Source organism: Cololabis saira, chromosome 16 (assembly GCF_033807715.1).
Source record: "Cololabis saira isolate AMF1-May2022 chromosome 16, fColSai1.1, whole genome shotgun sequence".
NCBI lineage: Eukaryota > Metazoa > Chordata > Actinopteri > Beloniformes > Belonidae > Cololabis > Cololabis saira.
In genome coordinates, this window is record NC_084602.1 from 17,225,984 (window position 1) to 17,248,058 (window position 22,075).

Below are 22,075 nucleotides of genomic sequence, written 5' to 3' on the forward strand. Positions count from 1 at the left end.
CAAATTTAAAGACTAATGGGGACATGTTTTTTAATTCAATATGAGACAGGGAAGAATTGGATGCCAAGACTGAAGTGATATGATCTTTTTTTTTGTGCCAGTTATAAGACAAACTGCGGCCTTCTGAATTATTTGCAAAAACCACTAAGAAGACAGATCTGAAGCCAGACTCAGCACACGGCCGTAATCTGACCGAGAGCTGATAAAAGTAAAGGTCTGTGAGGGGAGATCTGGTTTCATCTTGGAAAAAAATCTTTGTATTGATCAGTTTACCCAACATAAAACAGCTGTCAAAAGACCAAAAGGAACATAAAAAAAGAGAACTGACAACAGAACAAGTATCTGGAGCCAAAGAGCCAAGGGCACCAGTAGAACTGGCAAAGAGATCAGACTTTGCAAACCAAATGACTTCTATCTTGTTTTCAATGAGATTTAGAAACTTGAGCTTCATCCAGGTTTTAAGGTCATTACAGACATTACAGTAAAGGTTGCAGCATTTTTTTTCTTCTATTTTTTGTTTTGTCCAATGCATACAATATATTTGGAGGACATCAACAGAACCACAGAAGTCATCATGTTTCCTAAAAATAGTGCTCAGAGGAAATGGAGAGTGAAAATAGCACTGGGGCTAAAATTGAGCCATGAAGCACCCCACGTAAGAGGGGCTACAGAAGAAGACCACTCTTATACAGTAAGTGTACAAAGGTGCTGTCTGGTCTGACTTGAACTGATATGAATCTTTATTTTAGACATCAACAATCTGTTCAAGTCTGGACAACAGAATAGTGTGATCCACTGCTTTAACCCCTATATGGCAGTCAATAAAATAATTGAAATTTAGGGGGGTTATTGGAGACTATTAAAGGACCTTAGGTATTGGACTACAGTTTGAAGATTTTGATCAGTGTTTTACTTCCTGATGAGAAGCTGTGCTACAAAGGGCCAATTATACCGTAACGACCCTAACTGAGGGTTAGACTTCAACCCAGGGTTAAACTGTTATGTAAGCAAGTCACAAGACCACTCAGTTCTATGGTTTAACCTGAAGCTGAAGGTTAGTTTGCTAGCAGTCAGATAGTGTCCTGAGAAAATACTGACCGCTAGAGATGTCTTCTCCTGTGTATTTGCAAAAGGTGATACAGTGAAGTTTTGAGAAAAGTTCAACTCGTCCTTAAAAAAGAAGACATGTTTCTCATTCTACACGCATTTTGTTATCATTTACCTTTGTTTAAGCACATGGAAGCAGAAAATCAGCTAAATATACAGTAAATAAAACAAGTAACTTCCTGTAGGCTGTACTGACTTCAAAGACTAAATCACGGCATACTTCACGACCCTGAACTTGGTTTCCAATTCAGCAGTGGCCTTTTCGCCAGCTGCTGAATCTGAAAATAACTTGAATTTTACTGTTCTTTTAAAGTAGAAAATGTCACTGGCTCAAACAGCTCAAAGACAGCACAGCATTAAAAACTTTGTCCAACACTCCAACATTTCCACCAGACCAAAACATACACAGCAAGGAACTGCAACCGAGGCAAAAACATCAAGAACAGGCAGCCTGTGATGTCTAAAGAGACGTGGGGCTTCCTTCAGCACATCCACGCTCTCTCAGCCTGCGCTGAGACAATCATTTAGTTTTGGGTTAATTTCAACCGAAGGATCTAAAACCTTAGTACAGGTGAAGTTAAACTGTTAATAAACTCTTGACTGGGACAGAACTGCAAGTTGCAGGGAACCAAATGTATAATCAAAGTGGATGAGAGCAGTAGCGCTCATATGTTTTTCCTCGCTCAGTGGACCTCAGGAGTAAATAATACATAGATATTAAGTAAAGCCATTCATGTTGAGAAATACCAGTTTGGCTTGGCAGACAGCTGAATATGAAGTGATGTTGCCTTTATTCTCAGGCTCATGGGTCAGCCGTTCACTTTCCAGATGCCAGTTTTAAACAGATTTGCTGTGCGACATAGTGCATCATCATACAGGAAGAAGTCGTCTGACTGTGGCTGTATACGATGGTTGCACGGTGAAAAGCATTCGGACTAGTTTTCATAGTGCGGTGGCCCTGAGTTGCAAAACAGAAGAAACCAAACAAAACAAGGGATATGAAGGGACATTTCATATAAAACAACAGATTAGAACCCCCAAATCATGATCACAATAGTCACTGAGATTCTGTAACAAAAAAAAAAGGAAAAGAAAAGTCCATGTTTCATATTTTGTGGTTTCATTTAGCATCCAAAGAACTGTAGAAAATATTTCTGATCTGGTTGGAGCACCACCAACCGCCTAGCCTGTTGACACGGAGCAGGTTCTCTTCAGGGATCCACATTGAGGACGTCAAACTAACACGATGACCTGCTCTTCTCAAGACTTCAGTAGTCATGTTTTACATCATTCCCCATTTCAGATATCTGGCTTGAACCTGAAGCGGAGTTCCTGATGTGCATCTCGATGATCTTCTGCTGCGCCCCTCCCACGTGATTGAGTTACTGCCTGAATAAACAACGGTGCAGGAGCTCCTGATGAGGTGATCTGTGAGAGAATCTGCATCTCTGCACAACATGCATCAGTTTATCATTTAGATACTTTTGCATACAGATCGCACACATGCAGTTCTTCTCTTAATAAGGACTACAAGACCCCGGCACGTTGCCTTGTTGAGCGGTCTGTTGCACGGGAACAAAGTTGGCCACTCCAAGTGTTATCTAACCACAACAACTGAAGCCGTTGCTGCAGCAGAGCAAACAAGGCGCCCAGTGTTTGTCCCAGAAGGGGATTTCTGCTGTCCCCTGCTCTCCAGTCACATCGCTGTCCTGCGTTCATTCTCAGCGACAGAGGGCACTATGGCCGGTGCATGTGCGTGTCACGTCTCTCTAACATCCAAGCGGGCTTTTCCCTACTGTATGAGGTTTTTGTTTGGGTGTGTGCCGGCAAGGACAGTATTTATGTCTTCCTGTCTGCACATTCATACACACATATGCAGGTTATTATCTAATGTCGCCCCTTAGTTGTCCCCCCCCCCCCTTTTCTCCATTACGCTGCTTCAGTCCATGAATGAGGGGTCTGTTTGGATTTTCCTCCGGCTTTCCGCTGTTCCCGGTTACCCCGGTTATACTTTCCGTTTCCTGGCCTGGACACGTGGCCAGTTTTTATTTTTTTTCCACCTTAGTTTTGCAGAGGAAATGATTTCTGACTGGGAGAGATGGGGGAGGAATGACAAACTAATATATCCTACCTTAAAACCTAACTCAGGAGCACAAGTTCCCAAGAGCCTTTGCTGCTGCCAAGATTTTGTTTCCAGTACCTTCTACTACAGAGCAGACAGCCCACATAAAAGCCTGTGTTTGCTGCCGTCAGATATGCAGTAACTGATACCGGTGTTATTAAAGCGTAAATACATGTTCTGGCAACGATCTGATCTCATGATACTGCAGGTTAACATAATGTATTAAAAGCTTACTGTTCTTACTGTTTTCCATCTTCAATCACCTGGACAAACACCCAAACATGCCTGAATTCAACTCTTCTTAAGTTATTGAGTAAGTTAAAATCACGCACGCACGCACGCACGCACGCACGCACGCACGCACGCAATTACACAAAAAAGTATCAGAGCATCTTAAGTCAGGCCAGACACTACAAGATAACCAGGCTGACTTTAATCTCAGTTCCTGAAGCTCATCAATCCTCTCCGTCCATCTTCTCCTGCTTATCCGGGGTCGGGACACAGCCTAAGCAGGGAGGCTGAGATCTCCCTCTCCCCGGCCACCTCAGTCCAGCTCATCTGGTGGCATCTCAAGGCGTTCCCTGGCCAGCTGAGGAACATGATCCATCTAGCGTGTCCTGGTGTCTTGGAGGGATCCTAACCAGATGCCCGAGCCACATCATGTTGCTCCTCTCGGCGTGGAGGAGCAGCGGCTCTGCTATGAGCCCCTCCCGGATTACTGAGCTCGTCCTTTAAGGGAAAGCCCGGACCCACTCCGAAGGAAAGTCATTTCGGCCGATTTTATCCATGTTTTTCGTCATTTCAGTCACTACCCAAGACTCTGGACCGTAGGTAGGAGGCTTCTCTCCACTGAGTTGTTTCCATCAAGGATGCTCTTTGTCACCACTTCTGTTCATTGCTTTTATGGGCAGGGGTTTCTAGGTGTAGCCAAGCAGCGGAGGGAGTCCTGTTTGGTGATTTTGGGGGATGATGAGGTTCTGCTGGCTTCATCGAGCCACAATCTGCAGCTCTCACTGAGGCGGTTTGCAGGGTTACGCGAAGCGGCTGGGATGAGAATCAGCACCTTCAAATCTGCGACCATGGTCCTCAGTCGGAATAGGGTGGGGTACCCCCTCCGGGTCGAGAGTACGATCCTGCTCCAAGTGGAGGAGTTCAAGTACCTCTCTCAAATTTCCCTTTGCAATGTGGTGTGTAAAGACTGAGTGACCAGTAGGGGTGGGCAAAAATATCGATATTGCAATATATCGCGATACTTTTCCAGCTGATGCAATATCGATATTCAAAATTTGAATATCGATTTTTTTTTTTTTTTTTTTTTTTAATATTTTTTATCCCCGATTTTTTTCCCATTTTATCACCCAGTGCTCCTACCTAATTGACAGTCCTGGGCATTGCCACTCTCTACCAACCCTGGGAGGGCCCTGCACTGAGCTCAGGTTTTATTTCACGTTTTATTTCATTTTATTATTTATTTTTTATATAACACAATTGCCTGTCCTTAAAAAATGAAAAATAATGGACAGAGGTTTATTTATTTATGGATTTATATCTATACTGACTGATCACTGTGCCTGTCCTTGGTTTTAGTAACCATCTTTCTTGTGTTTATTATCATTTGCCACATAATTAAAGCAACCTCATACTAAATTTAATGTTAATTTCATATGATGTAAATAATATGAAAAACATATACAAATATGTTGTAACTTTAGCTTGTATAGTTATAATAAAACATTGTTTTGACTCAGTTTGTCCCATGAATTGTCACTATAATCTGATGAACGTGCAACTCGGATTTTAAGATCCATCACTATCATCTGATGTACATATATACAGCTTGGATTTTAAGATGTGTAATGCATTTTTAAATTTTTTGGTGAACTATGTAGAATATAATAATCGGGATATCGCATAATCGGGATATCGCAATGTGTATCGTATCGTGGCTCAAGTATCGTGATGTGTATCGTATCGTGAGGTCCTTCCCAATACCCACCCCTAGTGACCAGCCTTACACTGTAAATACTCAAAAATCCTGTTGCTGACCTTTCTGTACCTGTGGCTTTGGCATGTTGATAGCTGGTGTAAACTCCAGAACAACAGGATGAAGGGGGTATTAATGACAGATAGATGCAAGGACAATGTCCTGCTGTGAGAGGAGAACCCCTCAGGATGCTAACACGTTCTTTGGACTGTTACACGGAGAAGGTGAGACGGTGGAAGAAATTGATGTAAAGTTTATTTAATCCAATAGTCTCAGAAGGAATATCTTCTTCATGAGAAAGTGTTGGCTGGAGTCCAATCCCGCTGGCGCCGCCAGCTGCTTGGACCTCGCTGCCCGGCCGGATCACCGGTAGCCCCGGCTGTCCGTCACTCAGCTGGAGCTCCCGAAGTCCCCTCGCTACAACAAACGCCAACTAATGTTACAGAAGAAACGTAAGGTTCTGGCATGCTGCCAGGGGCCAGGTCATACTGCATCATTCCACGTACTCCAACTGTTAAGTCTATCATGTTTGAAATGGTCGAGTGTTGCCTCTCACTTCATGAATATCTGTCAAGATGTTCTAAATCTTTTAGCGTGGGCCAGCCTGAAGCCGAGCAGGCACGCTCTGGAAAGGAGAAGCAGTGATGTGATCCTCACTCTGCTACTGACACAAAATCTGCAGCCAGAGAAACAACAGCAATGAAACACTGCGGAGGGTCCAAGAGTGTTTATTCAATTCACTATTGAGCTTCAGTCAAGGTTGCTGGAAGAGCGGCACTCTCATGTCTGTGGACACTCCACCACAATATGAGACCATGGCTGTCGTGCTGAAGGGTATGAAGGGAGGTTTACGTGAAGGAAAGAGGTAAAAGAGAGGCCTAACCAAAGCATTCCCGGGAAATCTTTCCCGGCATGATTGTCATCATGCCGGGTTAAAAGTGTGAAAGGTGAGTGCTTCAGAGCAGAGGTCAGGAGTGCATGTGTGTACCAGTACTGCACATACAATAGGCTGTTAAAGAATACTCTGCAATACCCCGATGGGACAGTGTGTGCATACATTAAGAACAAAGAATACATTAGAAGCTGGAAAGGAGTCTGGCTGTGCGGTCGAGCTGATTCCAAACTGTAAGAGGCTGCTTTCAGTAATATTCATGGCTGATGTTGAACTCCAAGTTGTGGGTTCAGGCAGCCGGTCAACAAAAGGCCAGCCACGGATCAGAGCTGATGTATGATCAAATACCACTAAAGACCACTCACCTTCTTCTTGCTGCAGTAGATCTGCCATTTCTTCTCATCAGCCAGAGCAAACATGGCCTCTCTGTTCTTATCCGTCAGGTCCAGCTCATCCTGCAACCAGACAGAAATCATTTATAAGTTGCTGTCAAGAAGAAGCAAACAATGACAAGAATAGCCATTACATATACTAGTCACGCACCATTTAAAAGGGGACACCTTCATACACAACTGACAGCATGAATTTGGGTGTGTGATGTCACTGATGGTCCAAAAACTAAGATAAAACAACACTTTCACTTTGTTTGGGGCTGAATCGGTCAGAAATATCAGCCGGTTATAATTTCAGGGTTCTGTAACCTCCCAAACCTGCATCATCTTCCCCATCTTTACCTCCACATCAACTGTGTTACTGTTTAGACAGTTTTTGGCAAATGGCCTTTTTGTTTCAAATAACTAGTGAAAATGAGGAAATAACTGAACAAAAACGCATGCCTGAGGACATGTTTGAAATGTTTGGTCACAGCCGTCAACCGATAAAAACCAAGACAAAATATTCAGCACAAACAAGCTGGTCAGAACTCATTTAGTTGTGTGGAAAAGCAGAACAGGTTAGGCAGTAATCCAGAAGTTGGGCCTTTGCATCCTCTCGTCGCCCCCCGAGAGGACGAAACAACTGGAAAATGTGAACGTTTGGGAGAAAGAAGAGAACGCATGTGGTCACATTTAACTCTGGATGTTGTTTAAAACAAGACCAACTGTAAACCAACTGGAGCGACTACGAACCCGTAAAAACACAACAAGCAACTTATCATGAAAGTCATGCTAAAACTATGTTACGTCCTGGGCTTTATGGATATCAAGGACTGATATGAAGTTTTAATGCAGAAATGAAAACTTTTATCAAGAGTGATTGCCGTGTATAAGAAAAGAAAAACTTTATTAGTAAATGTGTCATGAGCAGTTTGTCATAAAAACACAAACCATTCTGTGAGACCAGGTTGACAAAATGTCCTTTCAAAATTAATTCAGTTTCTCTGAGAAAGATGGCACAAAGCTGTTTGGTTTGACTGATGTCAGAAAAAGCCCCACGCCGATGAAGAAAGGAGCTGCCAGCCCTCTGGTACCGGCTGCTGGGAACCGAGCTTTGTGTCACTGTTGGGTTCTGACCAAACATGCCAAAGCATTCATTAAGATCTCAGGACACTGTGTCAACTGATCAGAAAAAAGGGAACACTACCGTGAACATGATCACGTCCCTCAGGACATCCAAACAATAATGCAAGTCAAACATTTTAGGCGTGGCCATAGATCACTGGATGAGTTTAGTTTACTCAGAGTGTTTAATTGTCCGTCTGAGAAGTGTCTCCACTAAGCACAGAGGAGGGTTTTAATATTCTCCCTGCTGCTCCGTTCAATCCTCCAGCTTGGTACAAGGAGACCCCTGCACCTTTTGAAATGCATATGAGCCCAGGAAATGAGTCTCTGCATGCCAGGGAGGAACGGTGAAGTCTTGGGAAAGAGAGGTGGATAAATCAGGCTTGATGGAAGAGTGTGAGATGAGGGAAAGGGGCAAGGAGAGAGAGATGCAATGAAAAAGAGCAAAGTGAGGATGTGGCGATGGAGGGCACAAAATAAAAAAACACTAGAGGCCGCAGTGCCGGGGCTTTTGTCCCAAAGCTCAAACTAAGCTCCTCATAATGGTTTTCTACCATGACGTCAGACGTGACCTGCGGGGCCTCCCGGGGCCCCCCAGAATGAAGATGGCCACTGGTGACAGAGGTGGGGCCCCTTTAAGCCAGCTAGGGTTTGTTTTCCACTGGACAGGGAGGACCGAGGCCAATTCCAAACTCCAAGAGTTTGATGGTGAGAAGAATGACATCATCTCTCAGCCAGTCCTTTCACTGGGATTAGCAGGAGAAACATTACTGGCATTTTGAAGAAAAGGAAAAAATACATCTCAATGCTGTGAACGTCACGGGGGTGAAACACAGATAGAAACTGTAAGGAAGCTTTAGAGCATCTGGTCAAAGCATTTTCATCTTGAAAGAATGATTTCAAGGATTACTTGTGACCTGGGCCCCAGATGGCTCAGCGGGTTGAGCGGGCGCACCGTGTGCAGAGGCTGTTGCCCCCGCGCTGGCGGTGCAGGCTCCAATCGCGCAATCTCTTCACCACGGGTCCACCTTTCCACGCATGTGTTGCGTGTAGGGGTGGGCAAAAATATCGATATGGCAATATATCGCGATACTTTTCCAGCCGATTCAATATCGATATTCAAAATTTGAATATCGATTTTTCTTTTTATCCCCGATTTTTTCCCCATTATATCACCCAGTGCTCCTACCTAAGTGACAGTCCTGGGCATTGCCACTCTCTACCAACCCTGGGAGGGCCCTGCACTGAGCTCAGGTTTTATTTCACGTTTTATTTCATTTTATAATTTCTTTTTTATATAACACAATTGGCTGTCCTTAAAAATTAAAAATAATGGACAGAGGTTTATTTATTTATGGATTTATATCTATACTGACTGATCACTGTGCCTGTCCTTGGTTTTAGTACCATCTTTCTTGTGTTTATTATCATTTGCCACATAATTAAAGCAACCTCATACTAAATTTAATGTTAATTTCATATGATGTAAATAATATGAAAAACATATACAAATATGTTGTAACTTTAGCTTGTATAGTTATAATAAAACATTGTTTTGACTCAGTTTGTCCCATGAATTGTCACTATAATCTGATGAACGTGCAACTCGGATTTTAAGATCCATCACTATCATCTGATGTACATACAGTATACAACTTGGATTTTAAGATGTGTAATGCATTTTTAAGTTTTTCGGTGAACTATGTAGAATATAATAATCGGGATATCGCATAATCGGGATATTGCAATGTGTATCGTATCGTGGCTCAAGTATCGTGATGCGTATCGTATCGTGAGGTCCTTCCCAATACCCACCCCTTGCGTGGAAAACTAGCCAACATGTAGCAACCCCACATCTAACCCCTGACTCTGTCATTTACTCCCGACTTGGACCCTAGTGCTCTCTCCGCATCCTCCAGCCCTGAAACAAGGAAGCAGAAGAAAGCGCGTCTCTGGGCCCTCGCCTGGTCACCGGGTCAAAGCCCCGCTTCCCAAGCCGCTGCTCTTCTGAGGATCCAACTCTGGGAGCTGGTGTGAACGATGCTCCTGGATGTGAACCCGATGGGAGCTGAGCCCAGCAGCTTCTGTGCCTCAGGCTTCCCAATTTCAGCTTTTACATGGCCACAGAGCAATGGGAGAGCAATTGGAGAGCAACATCAGCACACTAGGAATGTCCCATCTGGGACATTTACAACCCCAAACCAGAAAATGTTGGGGTGACATGTAACATGAAAAAATAACAGCAAAGCAATCCTTATATTTAATTTTACGTTTTGCTAAGACATTTTAAGATTTCCAGCCTGGGGCACCCAATCCCAAAACAGCTGGCACAGTAATGCTTTAACCACTTTTAATGCAGTCATTCCAAGTCAAAGCACTTCTGCAGGCGGTCTATGTTCCTCTAAAACCTCTGCATACTTTTCTGCATTAATGCTGCCTTCACAACGTAAAAATTAGCTTTGCCAAGAACACCGATACAACCCCCGAACCGTCACGGAGCCTGACGCCTGTACTTGCTTCTGCTTTTCACCTTTGGCACCCGTTCCTTCCAAAAACTATCTGGACTGTTCATTCATCCGACCACACTGTAATCCCTTCATCATGTGGGTATATCAGTTGCGGATGAACGTGTGCCCTCTGAAGGATTGGAGATCACATCTCAGGCTTGTATTCTTGCACTTGAATACCTCAAGATCCCTGGAATCTTTCAATCACATGACTCTGAAGTGAGACATTAGAAAACCTTTCCTTGAGGAGTGTTGGTTTTCCTCAAAAATCAATTCCTAAATAGTGAACCTTTTTCCATCAACTCCTCAACATCCCAGCCTTTGGTACTAAACCTTCACTAAATGTACCTGCTGACATCAATATCATTACCAGAACTAATCTGCCTCCGTACCAACTTCTTGTTGCCACGTATTGAAGGACTGAATTTACCGTCTGCAAAGAAACTTAATTTTATTTGCATTTTCCATATCATTTTTCTGATTTGGGGTTGTACTTTCCACAGGTTTGCTTTCAGAAAAACGCAGCATTGGATGTTGCATAATTGTAAATAAACATTGAATGCAATAATCAGCAAATAATAATGACGCTGGCTTTTAACTGCATGATGATTCCTCTGCTCCTAATTCCAAGATACCATCCATCCAGGACTTATGAACAAAATCTCAAATTCTGTTCGATCATACCTCAGATCACTTTTCTACTGCCTTCCATGTCAAATGAGCCTTAATTACAGATTTTGTGATATTATTCACAGATAACTCTCTATTTACCGACGTTCAGCTAACGCTTCTCTGAGCCCACCCTCATCTATGGTCACCAGTTTCGGGTAATGACCAAAAGAACAAGACGCACAAGGAGCTGACATGATTGTCTTCCGCAGGGTGGCTGGACCCGCCCTTAGACATAGGTGAGAAGTTCAGTCATCTGGGAGGGAATCAGAGCAGAGCTGCTGCTCATCCACATCAAGAGAAAACAGTTGATGTGGTTCAGACATGTGGTGAGGATGCTACCTGGACGTCTAACTGGGGAGGTGTTTTAAGCATGTCCACCTGAGAGAAGAACAGAAGTAGACCCAGAACCCTGCAGAGCATTTAACCCTCGGCTGGTGTCCTGGAAGAGCTGGAGAGGAGGAGAGGGAGGTCTGGACTTCTGTGCTTCTGCTGGGATGTATGGATGGATGGATGCTTAAAATATTGCTTACATGTCTAAATGAAATCTCTCCGACACTAAAACTACATACTAAAACGGTACAAATGCTGTACTAAAAACTAAATGGACACACAAACCGCCTCTCTTAGTAGAACCTGTTCGTAAGCAGTTGGCCAACTTTATTTACAATAACATTATGACATTTAGAAGATGACTGCTATGTCATATTGACAAACTACTACTACTACTACTACTACTACTACTACTACTGTCATTTAGCAGACGCTTTTATCCAAAGCAACTTACATCTGAGAGAACAACACAAACAGTGTTAGTTAAGTTCTTAGTTCCTGTAATGGTACGCTGTCTCTACACTGCTTTGACTGAAGGCATCATTTTTAACACTTCTGTACAGTTAAAGAGAACATCTGTACCACATCAGGGCATTTTTCTTTTAAAGACTTCCATTAAGCAATGCTTGTTGGATTACATAATACGTTAAGGGCATTAACAGGATAACGGCAACGTTGCGTATGAGAGCAATAACAGGAAATCAGGGGAAGAGCGGAGGCGTTCTAGAGAGCTTAAACTGTGGTATGTTTGATTCAATTATTGTCAGGTCCAACGCTGCTGGTCTGCATTAAAGGCAGAGAAAAAGGAAAAATCCAAAGTAGATGATGAGGACATGGAGAGGGTGGGAGAAAAGTCTTCTCACTTTCCAGTTATGTAATATCCCTCCGCTTTCTTGCACCTCCATCTTTCCACCTCCTTCCAAACCACATCCACATCACATGGACTATCCTCATGACCCAAGCAACACCCAAAAAACATGCAGGTCCCTCATTCTTCCAAAAACAAATCCAACACTTTCCTCTTCGCTGTGTAAAACCTTCTCTTGATGTGCCCTCCTCCTCCAACGCCAGCATGTTTCAGATGGGAGTTCACATAAACCAAAGCTAATATTGTTCCACCTGCTGCTCCAGGGGAAAGTTCACACCTCCAGATTCTTTCAAATTCTGCCCAGAGCTGCCAGTCCAATAACGCTACACTTTCTCTGTCGCCGTCTTCTCTGCGCCTCTAGGTGGGATTCTCAGCCATGCTGATACACCACGACCAGCCTGTTAGACCGGGATCCGTTTCCCAGGTCGCAGTGAGTGCACCAGGCTCAAGCACATGTGCACATAAAACCTGACTGGCATCAGTATTTACAAAACAGGGAGACATGTCCCTGTGGTCTGCACAACAATCAGCATTGTCAGGGATAAGGTTGAATACAATATGTGTGATCAAATCTGTCTGCAGGTAGCGGTGATGTCCGTCTGTTTCAAACAAAATAGTTAACAGAAACCGTTTCATTCCAACTTTGAATTTTCTAGTGGCAACATTTCCAGAATTTTCCATGTATTTTCGGAGCGTTGTGGCTTTTCAGGGCGTCATGAGTTTTCAGGCACCGTTGTAAGTAAAATATGACAAAACACAAACGCGTGTCTGTCCTCCCTGCAGCTGTGAGACTACACAACCAGCACTGCTCACAGTAGACCACATACAACCTGACAATAAATATACATACCGGAAAATAATGTGCAATATCATTCTCTGCAACGTGCAATCATGTAAATAACATCTGTAAATATCCATCTGTTATTTTTTATATACTAGTATTTCTTATTATTTATTTTTCTTCTCCTTCTTCTTCTTATTATTGTATATACTGTTTATAGTGTTTTTATTATTACTGTGTGATAACTATTTTTATTGATGCCTCTTGTTTTTGCACTATTCCCTTTGCTGCTGTAATCTGCAAATTTCCCCTCTGTGGGACTATTAAAGGATTTCTTATCTTATCTTATCTTGAGCACACAAATGTTTTGAAATATTGGTAAAGGATATATATCATATGACAGCTTGAAATTATTTTTATGTCATTTCTGAGATTAAATTGTGCTGCATGTTTGCTGAAGTGTTACATATTTATCCAAAAGGTAGCGTGTGGGCAGGACATTGTTAAAGGCCTACACTGTTGGGGGACTTACCCCATGATGCACTGGGCTCTTTCCTCATGCCACTTCCTTTCCTCTTCTTGTATGTATATGTCCTTGTTACTTGTGTGCGTCATACAGGGTATCCCTGGATTAATTTCTTTTTTTTCCCTCAACTTCTCCAGGGGTGGAGGTAGACGTTCCTCTTCCCTTCTGCAGGAGGTTTCTTCTTCTCACTGTCGCCTCATACTTGCTCGGGATGGATAATCGATGGATCCAGTGCATTCTGTTGGGTTCTTAGCCCGTTTCTTAATGAGTCGTCATATGAACTTTGAATGTATGCACCACAGGGACGTATTGTGTAAATAAGCAGAGGGTTGAGAGGTAAAGAAACACAAGGTTAAAAATCCCTGTGTTGTTGGTGACACAAAAATCCCACTGTTTATCAAATGCTTCCACTCCAGGGAGCAAGCAGTTAAGGGGCAAGGAGATAAAGAGCTCAGTAGAAAAACTGTGGGTAAAAAAGTGGATTTTTCTTGTATGAACCAGTGCATGTAGTTGTAATCAACATGGAGATTAAACAAAGGTCAAATGAAACGGAATTCACATGTATATGATGGGAAATAAAAAGGCTCAGTGAGTGACTAGGGGTCAGTCCCAATACTCCCCCTAGCCCTACTTTTCAGCCCTACCCCTAATTTGTGCGCGTTCCCGTGAGGGTAGTGGTGTCCCAATTCCTCTTTGCATCTAGGGGTAGTGGGCATATCGAGGGGTAGTATGTATGAATCTACCCCTTCACAGCTAGGGATTTTAGATGCTGACTTTGCGACCTAGGGCCTGAGAAAATTTCCCAGAATGCTTTACGTCATCATTTGCAGACTGAATCAAACAAAAAAACATGGCGGACATTTCTTATTTTTTTGTGAATAAAATCAATATTTTGAGTTAGTTTCTGCATTAAAATACGTTTTGATTACATTTCTAGTGAGAAATAGATATTTTACTTTCATAATATTCACTCAGTGAATGTACTTGCTTGCCCGTTGTTGCGAAGTCTTTTCAGATCGCACCAGAATAAACGCTGATTTATGGTTCCGCATTACACCAACGCAGAGCCTACGCCGTAACCTACGTCGTAGGCTCTGCGTCGATTTAACGCGGAACCATAAATCAGCTCCCGAGCCGGCAGGCCGAAAACATCGGAGCAAATTTCTTAACAGGCGTTATTTGGATAAACTGAGCCCAGGTTGGGGATCTTAATGGTTACTTTTACGCCTGAAAAAATATTAAAATTTAATAAAGTGGCATGTTAACAGCGCTACAGCTGAAATTAAAACAGCTTTTAGCTCTGGGCTTCCTGATATGGTGTGACGTATGTGCAAACGTAACTACGCAGTCGCTTACGTACCCGAACGTAAACCACGCAGTGACGTAGCAAGTGGTGTCCCAATCCCTAGGGAAGATTACACGGGCCCTACGCCTTGTGGCTTCATTTTTAGGGCTAGTGGTGGTGAGTGAGGGCTAGTGGTAGAAAGTAGGGGGTGTATTGGGATTGGCCCTAGGTGTGAGGAGCTGCAATTATTCTTCTGGGAGAATCTTCAGACTGGAAATCCTCAGTTTTCCACCTACAAGGGAAATGCAACACCCTTCCTCATACAAGTGTGTGTGTGTGTGTGTGTGTGTGTGTGTGTGTGTGTGTGTGTGTGTGTGTGTGTGTGTGTGTGTGTAAAGTGGCATTTCCTGGCTAGATTTCAGCGTGTACACCCTCTGGTACATCTGGCTTAGAGGACACACAGAAATCCCGCAGCGGTCTCGGGGCGAGACGGGGAAGTGCAGGAAAGACAAGCAAGATGGCAGGAAGTCATATGAGGCCCCCGGGGGACCCGCAGGAAGCTGTAGCTGCCATTATTGACCCAGACAAGATTCACTGCCTTTGCTTTCGTGTGCGTCAGCCTCCTATTGACGCCCCTGAGTCTTAATTACAGCTAATCCTCGCAGGATGGACTTGCTCTTATCATCAACAGTAACCCAGAAAAGGTCAAATATGAACTTCTGAGTGTGAGTTTGCCAGATTGCTCGGCTTTGCCAACCACCACTGCACCCTCACACGCTGGGCTCGCCCCATGTAGAAGCTTCCAGATGAGTCACACCATCTAGTCTTTGATGAGTCAGTGTGCTGCTGCTGGCCGACAGCCCTCGCCAGGCGATGCTGTTTCTGTGATAAGGCTGACTCGGGACAGGGAGCGCTGGCTTTCCAACAGGAATAGGAAGAGAGTATTAGGAATAGGAAGGCAGCAAAAGGAGGGAGGGAAGCAGAAAGGAAGGATGGTGCATCCCAGGGTGTGCACAGGGAAGGAAACTCACTCCTGTCGCCCAGTAGTGACACCCCCACCCCAGTGCCGTCACGCAGTGAAATGCAGTTTTAATTAAAAACTCACACTAAGAACTTTGGGAGATTGTTTATGCTCCAAAGAGTTACTTTCTCCCGTATAGAATATATGATAGTATATATGATATATGACATAGCTTGATTTTAAATAAGAAAAGCAAGTTAAGCCTTTCCTACATAAGAATAATATTTTCATTCCAATATCAGGCCGTAAGAATATTATTATTAAAAGATCACCTCCATACAAAAAAGCAACTGCTCTTGAACACAGCTGGACGCTGTGAGGGGGACTAGACTGAAACAGCACCAAATAATACCAAACAGGGAAAAAAAAAAAGAGGCCAAAGCTCAGAACACTAATCTCATGTGTGCCACTATTGTAAACGCCAGATGTTGGTTTTGTGGGGCTGATTCACTCGTGACCGATATATTGTGCACAACATTCTTTCAGCCAGCAATGAGTCACGACAGGTGAGCAAGAAAAGGGGGTGATATAAAAGTTAGTAACAGCCTTTATTAGCAAAGTATACACGTTAATGAAGTCTGCAGCTGCCAAAATAAACCTCAAATGTTTCCCGGAGAAGCTCAGGAGCATGTGTCGACAGACTGCGGCCATATGGACACCTTTCCACAATAAACGCTTTGTGTTATCAGCTGAAACTTGTAAATGCCAGATTAGATGTCCCCAAACAACTTCACACTTGACTTCAATTTGTACAAACGAAGGGCTGACGTTGGTTTTCTGTGCTGCCACCAATGAGAGGTGAATCCACGTCCAAAAAGAGCCCACTTCCAATGACCAAACTACGAGTCGCTTCACACTGATGATAAACGTTATTAGCAGGACGACCCTGACAAACAAAGATAAAAACTGTCAATGTCCTTGCGGCACAGCTAGGTTTTCACAAATGCTCTTCGTGTCTACTATGCGTGAGAGCCGTGAAGCTCTGAGGGGAAAAGTGTTTAAACTGCACCAAGATCCAAAAAACAGACCCAGACCTGCAAGACGGGCGTCTGCTGCCAGATGCAAATATGCAGCTCAACTGATGAGCTGCATCAACCCCTCTGATGTGGTTTATGCTTATCGTGACAAAATCAGCGTCGATTGCTTCCAGGTCCACAGGAGGCTTTCATACGGGCTGATGATGACAGGCTAAGAAACAGGTTTATTCTTCAGACTCTCTCTAGGGGGACTTGTGTATTCGACAGAGCAGGGTTGAGTATTAACACCAGGGAACAAAGAATGCTTTCACCTCCAGCAAATGTTGCACAACATTTCTCATAGCATCCATCCATCCATGGGTCACAGGAGCAGCAGCATAAGCAGACAGGTCCAGATCTCAGGCTTGGGTTCTGGGTCGGCCTCTGGGCCTCGTCCCTGGTCGACATCCCAATGCCACCTCCCCAGAAAGAGCCCTAATCAAGGCCAAAGACTTCTCAGCAAGTGTTCCTGTCTGTACTTGTGTTCTCGTGGATTTGTGAGGCGTCATCAGTCACAGAGGAAGTACTGTCCCAATAACTCTCCGCTGATTTATCAACAACGGCCTCCCTGAAAAATCTCCTCCAGTGCCTGGTCTCAGATGTTTGGGTCGTCTAGCTGAGGTGTAACATTGTCATATAAGCAGCCGCTCCAGACAAGAAACACCGAAGGGTCGGAACTAGTGTTGTTTTTGGCAGCCTGTTTCAATTTTAGTTTTAGTCTAGTCTTTGAGTCAAGCTATCATTTTAGTTTTTATTAGTTTTAGTCACGTTCATTCTCCTTTTAGTCGTATCAAGTTTCAGTCGACTAAAAGTCTGATCATTTTAGTCTTATTTTAGTCAGAATTGTCCTTGACCCTTTTAGTCTAGTTTTAGTCAAAGATTGTATTCAGCCAAACACATTTTGTAATTCAAACAAAGTTATCTTATTATTATATTATTGTTACCTTATAGACTCCAGAATACATTCATTTCAGATACAGAAGACTATAATTTGAGTTTACAACATATTTATTTTTCCACATTTCTCCCCATCTTTTTCTTTTTCGACAACACATTGTGTTTTCTTTTCCACATCTATGTAGCGAAAGTGTATCCAGAAATGGTCTCTTCTTCTTCTCTCAGCCCCAGAGAAGATACCCGCGTGGCCGGCCATCGGCCCCTTTCTCTATGTAACTTTGTTTTTAATTGACGTGAACCTAGAGCTCTGCATTAACAGCATCAGCCTCTAACTCTGCAGCTGCATCTTCTGGATCTGATTCCCCGCTGCCGCGACTGGGATGGAGGACGTGACATCACCCAGCAGAACTAAACCAGAGGAAACTACTTAAAACATGGAGATTAAGGATCTTTGTTATAACATTTTGTCTCGTCTCATTTTGGGTCAACGAAAATTACCGTAAGACACATTTGAGCAGAGTTTTTATTTTGTAATCTACATTTTAGTCTTGTTTTTATTCGTCTACAATATTGCAATACATATTTAATTATCGTTATCGTCACATGACCATTATTTTTGTTGCGTCTCGTCTCGTTTTCCTCAGGTGATAAAGGTTCGTTGACAACGATATTTAGTCATAATTTTCGTTGACTAAAGCAGCTTTAGTTGGAACCATCCGGTATTGCGCGATACAAGCAGCAGCCGAAGGCGAGGGCCCGACTGAAGCTCACAGGGCCGTGCTGAAAGCATCCTGGGTGGCACCGCCAACTCACTCTGGATGGGGGGGGTCGCAGAGGAGTGTTGGGGTTTTTTCACCTATCAACACTTCCACATAGGCATCAACCAATCAAACTGCAGCAGCATAGCCGGTGCTCGTCAAAGAATTCGCACATGGTGGCGGGCATTTGTGAGGTGAGCATGCAGACGCAGCGCTGCTCTGTACGCATTACGGTGAGCATTCCAACGCTCGTTTGTGGATGTGAACCGACCTATTTGAGTATCAGACCACACGAGAGCAGAGCTGAGCGCAGTAACAGAAGGTTTACGCCCTCAAACCTTCGGCTTGTATTTCATGATTCTAGTCTCACAAACTCAGTGAGCGTTTTTAAGCTTTCTAGAAAACCATGAGGATTTAAGGGTTCTTGATCACTTTTTGTTTGTGAATCCTTCAGTTATAAGGTGCTGAAGACTGCTGACGGCAGGTGTAATGTGATTCCGGAAGAACTCGAGTCCATGTTCTGTCTTTGACCGAGACAACGACCAGAATAGCGAACGCACGGTCGGAGCGGCCCGGCTCGGCATCTCGTTCTGGTGTTCCCAGGCAACACAAGAGACAAACAGATCAGGATCTCACTTTCCATTCCACGGCCGCAGCAGAGGAGTTCTTTTCAACACATTCCCACCGTAGCCCCCCCACCCCACTAACCGTACGCTGAGTGTGCACTTCTTCGCCTCCAGACACAATGGAAGAGCCTGTTATGAATGTGAGTCTACGCGCAGGTGACTGTTCCCCCGTTTGACCCAGATCCGTCACTCCAGCTCCAACAGTCTCCACAGAGCCTCACTCCCCTCGTCAGAAGAGGCTTTTACAACAATAATCCCTGTCTCCCGTTGCCACAGAAACGCACCATGTTATGTTATTATCCATTTTCCTTGATTTCCTCTCTTGCAGCACAGCTCCGCTCTCCGGTTGAGTTACAGGCAGCCAGGCCAGGCTGGCCGACTGTCTGCGAGAGGTCTGGTCGCGCTGATTTTTGGACGCCTGGTCACATGTGCGTCAGCACATCGGCTGCAGGAGCAGTAAAACAGATGTGGAGGACCCAGGTGACTTTGGTTTGGTACAATCAGTTCATGCACTGGTCACAATCAGAGGAGACATGAATCAGACTGTCAAAGACGGTGATCGTCCTGCTGGAACATCTTTCTTTCATTTGAAGCTTTAAAGCAACACAGTCTTAACCTGTGCTGCATTAAATGTTTCAGTTCTGCAGAAACTGAAGACAAAACATTTGAGCTGGCAACATAAATTATAAAATACAATCATCCAACTACCATCTTCAAAATACTTCAGTTCAATTCAATAATACTTTATCAAACCCAGAGGGAAAATGATATATTATATTAGCACAAGTGATGAAGAGAGCATTCTTAACCATCCTCCTCTTTTTGGATGAAAAGTCAAGAGGTTTGGAAAGCAGGGACAGACACTTTAATTCATACATGTGCGTCGCTTTCATCTTCAGCTCGGTTATTTACTCCAGAAGGAGCTGTGGCTCATTTTGTCTTACCAACCACCAGGCTGGCCATGATTGGCTTAAATGTTCCCATCTGCTCCATTTTATACCAACATATGGCCTAAAAATAACAACAAGTCACCAAATGCTTCAATTATTTATTTGCTGTAAGGTCATCAAAAGTGTCAAACAATCTGTTGATCCCTCACCACTAACATTTATACATATTATACAGCTGCAAAGCCACAAGGTCAATCCCACTCAGAGGAAACCAGCAACTTGATTACTGCAATCTTATTGAATTTTCTCCAATCAAGACAATAAATATCCTGCAGCCACTAAACTTTAATGAGTCTACTCCAGACTCCTTTGTAATCACATGTAAACAGCAAATGCAGGGTCAGTCTTGTTGGGGAGCTGGGAACAGGGCCGGTCCTGGGATTTCACTGGCCCTAAACAAGATTTTGCTTGTGGCCTAAAAACATCTCAAGAGCCAACTCAATTCACTCACGCTGCTTACAACTGAAGGATCAGATAGATGGACAATGTCAACAAATCTTGTATTTTATTGTAAACAAAAAAAGAAATACTATTTGACCTAACTTTCATAGGAAAAGCATTTGGGGAATAAGTTTGCGTGTTAAAAAAATTGAGTTGAACCCCAGCTGGGACCTTTTGATCATGTACCACCTGGAGTGATATATCCTGCAGACAACGATGTTCAGCATTCCCGGGAAGCAGTCAGCAGTCATCCTGCTCAACATTATGTTGAGAAAGCTGGAACTGCACAGGAAATATGACGTTAAGGGAAGCCACAAAGGCACTGAAATGGAGACCGACGGAACTGAAACAGGTGACGGGACAGGCACTCGACAGACTCAGAGAAACATCTCCAAAATGGCCAGCAAGGCATCTGAAACCACCGCAGAACTCTTCATTCTGACAGCTGTACCATGATCCTCTTCTACAGCACACGGGCTCAAGTCAGCTCCGCTAAATCCACCTGGCACTGGTACGGGCCTCCGCCGACGAGACCGGTCTGTGCTGGGACCTGCACCCCAAACAAGTGGTGGGCTGCACTAATAAGAGATGATGAGCTTCTGCGTTTGTGGATAGAGGGGCCAGTGATTTGGGGGGGGGGGGCATGGCCTCAGCCAACCATCAAGATGCCTTGTGCAAAAGCCAACCATCCTAATTCCTGTCTCTGATCCTATTATCCTATTTGTTCAGGATAATGAGCAACACGCACAGGGAAAGAATCGGGCCACTCGACATGAAAGAAAAGAAACTATATTGTAGCAAATTAATATTTTAAAAACAAACTTTTCACTTCCAGTTCGAAAAGTAGTCTTCAACTCCGTATGACCAGTAGGAAGAGGTTCGTTAACGCATGCTCTAGATGGCTAAGAGCAGACATGCAGAGGCTTTTTTTTCTGAAGCTGATAAACCTCCTGAAAATGTGGGATCAGTCTTGCAGAAACAATCAGTCTGCTAATTTTTCCTGTCGACTCTTAAAGCTGTAGCACTTAGAGCACTAATTGGCAGTTCGTTCACAAGTAACAGCACATCCTCTAAGACTGAGTCATGAACACGTGTACAACACCAGCTCTGTAAGAGGTGGGATGCTGTGTCAATAACAATGGAATGCAATGATTTTCAAATCGCATAACCACGTTTTATTAAACATTAGAACATATATGCATATGTTGTTGGTGTGTTGCTGCTCAAATGCAAAATTACCTAACTTTTCCTGCAGACGTTACATTTCTTTAGTTTAAACCAGATTTTATTCTATGCTCTATTGCAAATCATTGCATTGTTTATATTTTTAGTTTACAAAGCCTTTTTTTTTTAATGAGGTTTATTTTTGATGCTCCTGCATAAGCGAAACAGCCCCCAGCTCACGATCCTACCGGCGTAATCAGGTGTAAAAGTTCTTTACTCACCACGAGTTCGGAGAAACGTGCATGCAGCTCCTCTGCAGGTGGCATGGGGGCGCTGAACTCCAGCAGCTGAAGTGGAACGCTGTCCTTCAGGTTGATCTCCGGGGGCTCGCTGCTGCCAAAGCAACAGAGGAAGCCCAGGCCCGGCCGCGTCCTCTTCCTGGGGGGCATGATGGCCGCGGTGATGAAGGTGGCAGTGGCAAAGCTGGACCAGGAAGGCGGAGGACGGAACCAAGGGGCAGGGGGGGAGTGGAGAGGAGGCCGAGGCTGCTATCTAGGGGGCATGATCTGCAAAAGAAGCGAGAAGAAGGGAGAGGATGAGAGATGCCGACTGTCCCAGATGTCTCGCAG

General features: G+C 43.9%; 1 protein-coding gene across 6 annotated transcripts in view; it reads right to left on the bottom strand.

The window, feature by feature from the left end:
- The window catches only part of daam2 (dishevelled associated activator of morphogenesis 2), a 133,235-nt gene that overhangs the window by 68,039 nt on the left and 43,121 nt on the right, over positions 1–22,075 (bottom strand). For all 6 annotated transcript variants that reach the window (XM_061743113.1, XM_061743115.1, XM_061743117.1 and 3 more), the window contains exons 2-3: positions 21,728–22,012; positions 6,471–6,560 (exon numbers count right to left, since the gene is read on the bottom strand). In XM_061743113.1, the coding sequence (XP_061599097.1) occupies positions 6,471–6,560; positions 21,728–21,895 (258 nt within the window). In that variant the 5' untranslated portion in view covers positions 21,896–22,012. The remainder of the gene's footprint in view (positions 1–6,470; positions 6,561–21,727; positions 22,013–22,075) is intronic.